General features: G+C 47.4%; 1 protein-coding gene across 1 annotated transcript; it reads left to right on the top strand.

Moving 5' to 3' along the window:
• The first annotated feature begins 3,399 nt into the window (after positions 1-3,399).
• On the top strand, positions 3,400-6,291 carry tyw3 (tRNA-yW synthesizing protein 3 homolog (S. cerevisiae)). The gene is made up of 6 exons (XM_086154342.1): positions 3,400-3,730; positions 5,223-5,300; positions 5,372-5,470; positions 5,561-5,632; positions 5,712-5,845; positions 5,917-6,291. Exons 1-6 carry the CDS (start codon positions 3,551-3,553, stop codon positions 6,179-6,181), a joined length of 828 nt encoding a protein of 275 aa, XP_086010468.1. The 5' UTR covers positions 3,400-3,550; the 3' UTR covers positions 6,182-6,291.
• The last annotated feature ends 568 nt before the right edge of the window (positions 6,292-6,859 follow it).

The following is a 6,859-nucleotide window of genomic DNA, read 5'->3' as shown; positions in this document are numbered from 1 at the left end:
TTGCAGCATCTTCTGGAGGAGTGACTGGTTTTGCAAGAAGATGCAGTTTGGAAAAGAGATGTTGACATGTTGGAAACAGTTCTGCCCACAAAGCAACCTCCTAAAAGACACTCATTATCTACAGTGAGATTGAGATCTTTGCTCGGAGCTTCAAACCCACTGAAAATTTTGGGCATGCAGGTGAAGCCTCTGAAATAGTCGAGGGATCATTGAGTATTTGTTTTGATCTGGTTTGGGGATGCTGAGAAGAAAACTGGAGGCAGCAGAGACGAAGATCTGGAGCTTCTGGAGATATTCTGGAGATCAACATTAGACTTGAGATGGTTTGAAAATGATAAGAGGAGGGATGGTGAAGATCTGGGTAGAAGAATGCTGAGGTTGGAGCTGCCAGGAAGGAGGACTAGAGGAATACCGGGGAGGTTTGCGGATGGAGACAACAATTACAGGGAGTGAGTTGGTGTGAGAGGGTAAGATGGAGGCAGATGATTGGCTGTGGAGACCCCTGAAGGTAGTCACCCAAAGGAGAAGAATCTTAATGACCTTCTTCTTCTCCTTTTGGCTTTTCCCTTCAGGGGTCACCACAGCGAATCAACCCTCTCCATCTCACACTATTCTCTGTATCCTCCTTTCTCACACCAACTACCTGCATATCCTCTCTAACTACGTCCATAAATCTTCTCTTTGGTCTTCCTCCAGACCTCCTGCCTGGCTACTCCAATTCCAGCATCCGTCTAACAATATATTCGCTATCCCTCCCCTGTACATGACCGAACCATCTCAGTCTGGCCTCTCTCCAAAGCATCTAATGTGTTGTTTCTCTGATAGACTCATTCCTGATCCTATCCATCCTGGTCATTCCCAAAGAGAACCTTAGGATCTTCATCTCTGCGACCTCTAGCTCTGCCTCCTGTCTTTTCGTCATTGCAACTGTTTCTAGGCCAGACAGCATCGCTGGTCTCACCACTGTCTTGTACACCTTTCCTTTCATTGTGGCTGATAGTCTTCTATCACATAGTAGACCTGAAACTTTTCTCCACCCATTCCAACCTCCAACCTGTCTCTTCACACTCTCTACTCCTCTGGACCTTTGACCCCAAGTACCTGAAATCCTCCAACTTCTTGATCTCCACTCCATGAAGCCTAACCGTTCCACCCAGGTTCCTCTTATTCACACACATATACTCTGCCTTGCTGGGACTCCTTTCCAGAGCATACCTCCACCTCTCTAGATTTTCCTCAACCTGTTCTCTGCTCTAACTGCAGATCACAATGTCATCTGCAAACATAATAGTCCATGAAGATTCTTGTCTAACCTCATCTGTCAGCCTGCCCATCACCACTGCAAACAAGAAAGAGCTCAGAGCTGATCCCTGATGGAGTCCCACCGTGAACTTCTCTGTTCACAATGCAGGGCCCTCTGGCCTTCTCTGTACTGCTCTATTACAATTCTCAAAGCAAATACTGCATATGTAGTTCTCTTTCTAGGCATGAAGCCATACTGCTGTTCACAAATGCTGTCTTCTGTACTCAGTGTAGTTTCCCCTGCTCTTTCCCACAACTTCATTGTATGGCTCATCAACTTTATTCCTCTAGAGCAGGGGTGTCAAACTCAAGGGCCGAGGGCCGGATCAGGGCGACAAACAAGTTCAATTGGGCTTGTAAAGCTAAAAGATATGACGTTTCAGGGGTGAATTGAACAATAGGTATATCAACAGAGGTTAATATGCCATGATTTTACACGTCCGACCCACATGAAAATAGATTTTCCTCCATGTGGCCCCTGAGCTAAAAGGAGTTTGACACCTGTGCTCTAGAGTTACCGCAATTCTGCACATCCCCCTTCTTCTTAAAAATAGGCTCATCACACTTCGTCTACATTCTTCAGGCATCCTCTCACTCTCTAAGATTCTGTTGAATATCTAGTCAGAAACTCTCAGTGCCTCTCCTAGACACTTCCAAACCCCAACAGGTATCTCATCAGGACCAACTGCCTTTCCACTCTTCATCCTCTTCAATGCCTTCCTCACTTCACTTTTACTAATCTCTGCTACTTTGTGGTCTAGAATAGTCTCTTCTACCCTTGCCCCGCTTTCATTTTCCACATTCATTAGCTCTTCAAATTACTCTTTCCATCCTCCCATTCTAGCATCTGTCAATCCATTTCCCCCTCTATCCTTAATCACCCGGACCTGTTGTACATCCTTTCCATCTTTATCTCTCTGTTTTGCCAACCTGTATAGATCTTTCCCCCCTCCTTACTGTCCACTGTGCTGTTTCTCCCTGTATTCCTGTCTGTTCTCTTCAGTCCTCTCAGTGTCCCACTTCTTTGCGAACCGCTTTCTCTGTATATACTTATGCAATTCCTTATTTCACCACCAAGTCTCCTTATCTACTTTCCTTCCTGATGACACACCAAGTACTCTCCTACCTGTCTCCCTGATAACATTAGCTGGAGTTGTCCAATCGCCTGGAAGCTCTCCCTGACCACCCAGAGCCATTCTCAACCCCTCCCTTTTCAGCTTCCACCACTTTGTCCTCTGCTCTGTCTTTGTCCTCTTGATCTTCCTTGTCATCAGTTATCCTACAAACCACCATCCTATGCTGTCTGGCTACGTACTCACCTACAACTACTTTGCAGTCACTGATCTCTTTCAGGTTACCTCATCTATACAGGATGTAGTCTACCTGTGTGCTCTTACCTCCGCTCTTAGAAGCTACCCTATGTTCCTGTCTTTTCTGGAAAAAAAAGCATTCACTAAAGCCATTTCTATCCTTTTTGTACCATCATCTGTCCCTCTGGGTTCCTATCCTGTATACCAAATCTGCCCATCACTTCTTCATCCCCTCTATTACCTTCACCAACGTGCCCATTGAAGTCTGCACAAGTTACCACTCTCTCATCTCTGGGGATATTCTGCATCACTTCATGTAGCTCATTCCATAACTTCCCTTCTCCTCAAACTCACATCCCACCTGCTGGGCATAGCCACTAACAACATTGATCATCACGCCTTCAATTTCCAGTTTCAGACTCATAAGTCTATCTGACATTCTTTTCACCGCCAGAACATTTGTAACAAACTCCTCTTTCAAGATAACTCCAACCCCATTTCTCTTCCTATCAGTACCATGATAGTACAACTTATAACCTGCTCCTTAGCTTCTAGCCTTACTACCTTTCCACCTGATCTCCTGGACACACAGTATATCCACCGTCCTTCTCTATCATGTGGACCAACTGTCCACCTTTTTCCTACTATCAGTCCCAGACTCTTGCCTTCCCTCTTCTTTGCTTGCGAATACGCCTTCCTCCTCTACTTAATCTTAATGACCATTTAATAACCATTTCCCCACCCGGCCGGTAGGTGGCGCTATACCGCCTCCTCGCCGTTTGACTGGCCGTCTGTCAACAGAGAAGAAGCCGAGCCGGCTGTGTAGCTTAGATACCCGCTAGCTAGCGATGCTGAGTTTACATGTCTTTACGACATTTAAGTTAAGTTAAATTTAAGATGAAAAAAGGTGCTAAAGGAGTTTTTACGTGGATATTTCAATGAAAGAGTCGATGGAGAAGCGTTTCAGCGGGTGGAAGACGCGCTGTCTGAGCCGGCTGGACGCCAGCAGGAAGGGCCGCCTGGACGAGGACATCGTCCCGCTGGTGTCGCTGCTCAACGGCTGCGAGGCCTTCTTCACCACCAGCTCCTGCTCCGGACGGGTCGTGGTCGTCGGCCAGGTGGGCGACTTACAATTTTTTATAAGTCCATAAATAAATATAAAAAGGTACAAACCTGCTGTTCTTATCGTCAGGAATCGTCCGAGATGTAAACATATCATCTCACGGCTTCACGATGGAGTCATAAATGTGATTTTTTTTTTTTCAATTTAAAACTGTGCCCTTTATGATTAGCCAATCAGCTGTCTCCATTCAACCCTCTCCTCTCACGTCCACTAACTTCCTGTCCTCCTTCCCTCCATCCATGAACCTCCTCCAGACCTCCTGCCTGGCAGCTCCAACCTCAGCATCCTTCTTCACCGTCCCTTCTCTGCCCATGTCCAAACCATCTCAGTGTGACTTTATGTAACGGATGCAAAGCACCCGTATTGTGGGGATTTGAATTTATCTCTCCGGACGGCCGGGAGAAGCCTAAAGAGGTCCTATCCCTGACTCAATTCGCCCCTCAATTATCCTGCAACCAATTAACAAGTGACATGAGTAGTTTGCACAGGTAAGATTATGTGTCCTACCTTGGGTACCACCCTCTCATGCAACTTTACAGTGGTAAGTTGGGTGTCCCCTCCCTAGAGGGGAGACTTCAAGATAAACTCTTACATAGGTTAATAACACACCTGAGATGTAGCTTACTTTGTAAAATATTATATTTATTATTTATTGAGTCCCTATCCGACCCCCACTACTTTCTTTTGTTCTTTCCCCTCCCTCCTCTCTAGGGCAGGGCTCCCCTCGCCACCGCCCTTCGACAGTACCACAACAGGGCTCCACACAGTGTCTTCTGTGCAGAAAATCCCTCAGCAGGGAAAGTCTACATTTGAATTGCAGCCCATTTCTCTCTTGTCACGTTTATCTTCAGAACATCTACCGTGTGCTGTCCCTCTGATGGATTCCTTCCTGGTTCTATCTGTCCTCCTCACTCCTAAAGATAAACTCCACATTCTCATCTCTGAGATCATCCAACATGACCAAACAACCTCTCTGGTGGTTCTAGAGTTCTGCTCTTCCTCCATCCTTGTTCCAGACCACTAGTCGAACCTCCTCAGCTCTCCTCCCTTTCTTCTTTTTGCTGTTCCCTTCAGGGGTCACCACAGCAAATCAACTTCCTTCATCTCACCCTAACATTTAGACCCCCATCCATTCATCTTCTATCCTGTCTTTTTTTAGACCTCCAACCTCAGCACTTTTCTACCCAGATCTTCACAACCCCTTCTCTCTTCGTGTCTGAACGAAAAACATTTCAAAACAATCTTGATCCTCCAGAAGTCTGGATCCAGGGGTCACGTTGTTCCTTAGGGCTTAAAACACCCGAAGATCTCCAACTGAAGACTCTTGGATGAAGGTGAAACCAGGGGAACGTAGTAATAAATCAGTGTTTTAATTTGATGATCCAGTTCATTAAGGAACCCACTCACCTGCCAGTGTCTCCAGGGATCACAGCGCCCACAGTGGCCGTTATATATGCTGCACTAACACCACTTTCCACCTTCCCAAGGCTCCAGGCAGTGGCGTCCAGAAGCAGAACTGCGTCTGGCTGTTCATCTCGCACCGCAGATGCAAGCCTGATGAGCTGGTAAGAAACCATGCATACATGCACATGCACACACACACACACACATCCAATCTGATTGTGTTTGGCCGCAGGAGTCATGTCTGGACGGGTACAGTGGCGATGGCGTACTGAAGTTTGAGCCCTTTGTGCTCCACGTACAGTGCAGGGAGCTTGGAGACGCACAGCTGCTGGTGAGAGAATGCACAGCGGAGTGGTAGTATGCACTGGTGCTTTGGGATGTCCATCATGTCTGACGACCTTGCTGTCTCTGTGCCCTCCAGCATTCACTGGCCGTCCAGTCTGGCTTCAGAAACTCTGGTCTCTCTGTCGGGAAGAACGGGAAGATCATGGCAGTGCGTTTGGCCAAGATGACGAGCCACGCTGTCTCTGGCGTGGGCCGTTTTGACCGGTGTCTACGTCCTGTCCCTCCAGGCGGTCCGTAGCACCCACGGCCTGGAGGTTCCACTCAGCCACCATGGAAAGCTGCTGGTGACCCAAGACTACATTGAGTTCCTCGCTGTGACGGCCAATCAGAAGATGGAGGAGAACCTCCGCCGCATACACAGGTGAGTCATGTTTGGTGAAACTATCTGCAGTGCTGGACGTATTGAATCTTAATGCCGTCCGACATCTTTAGGTTCTACCAAAGCCTTCAAGCGGCTCTGGCTCCAAAGGAACTACAAGAACTACAACTCCCAGATGCCTCGGGGTTAGGGGAACTGAACGACGGCACAGGCTCAACAGAGGGGGAAAAGGAGGAGGTAGAAGATGAATGGGCAAAGGGAAGCAAATCCACTGTGTATAAACGGAGGAGGAAACAGGGACAACACAAAGACAGTTGCCATGGCGACAGAGACATGACTCTGACAGCGCTGGAGGACTGCTTGGATCTTTTCACGTGAACCAGCGGCTCCACAGGAGACATGACAATGGTCCCGGAGAAGAGCTGCTTCTCAGGGCCTGGGCCACCATCACTGGTCTGATCTTAGAAGTAAACAGATAGTTCTCTTCCCTTTTGTGTCCTGATCAATATTTTTGGGGAAAATGTTGGTTTCATTTTTTTTTCTTATTTTCTACCTTTAACCGGGTACATAAATAAAAACATCCAATGAGATGTTCTGTTTCCACATCACACACCGGCCATTGAAAGTCCTCCCTCCACGGAGTACTGGTTAGTAACAACCAGGTCCACCTGCGACCTGGTGTGTGACCCCCAAGGAGAACCAGCAAACACTAACCAGAGGATCCAGCGGCACAGCGCTCAGGATCTCCTGGCTCTCTAAAGAACTATGATTGACAGGTGAGCAGTCCGGGTTAAACCCTGCCCCTCATCCAATCAATGAAAGCCCTGTGAGCTGCCGTTCAGGAAACTGAGTTCAGTGAGACGAGCACTTGATTCCAGAAAGTGCACCTATTACAAGAGCTGGTTGCCAAGGAGATTTGAGTGACATGTAGCAGGGGGTGCCAGAGAGCAGAGTACATAATGCACACCTGCCTGTTCAGGAAATATGATTTCATCAGCACGCAGTAACTCCGTATGAGTAGGACATTGTGACAGTAATGTGAACTAAACAAATAAG

Source organism: Fistularia commersonii, chromosome 10 (assembly GCF_037954325.1).
Source record: "Fistularia commersonii isolate RoL2024-O1a breed Wild chromosome 10, RoL_Fcom_v1.0, whole genome shotgun sequence".
Taxonomy (NCBI): domain Eukaryota; kingdom Metazoa; phylum Chordata; class Actinopteri; order Syngnathiformes; family Fistulariidae; genus Fistularia; species Fistularia commersonii.
Note: the sequence above shows the minus strand (reverse complement) of the source record. Positions and strands in the feature narration are given on the sequence as shown.

Coding starts and splice junctions, on each gene's coding strand:
- tyw3 (XM_086154342.1), top strand. CDS start 3,551: ATGAAAGAGTCGATGGAGAAGCGTTTCAGCGGGTGGAAGACGCGCTGT. Junction 5,633..5,711: donor AGAACGGGAAGATCATGGCA/GTGCGTTTGGCC, acceptor CTGTCCCTCCAG/GCGGTCCGTAGCACCCACGG. Junction 5,846..5,916: donor AACCTCCGCCGCATACACAG/GTGAGTCATGTT, acceptor CGACATCTTTAG/GTTCTACCAAAGCCTTCAAG.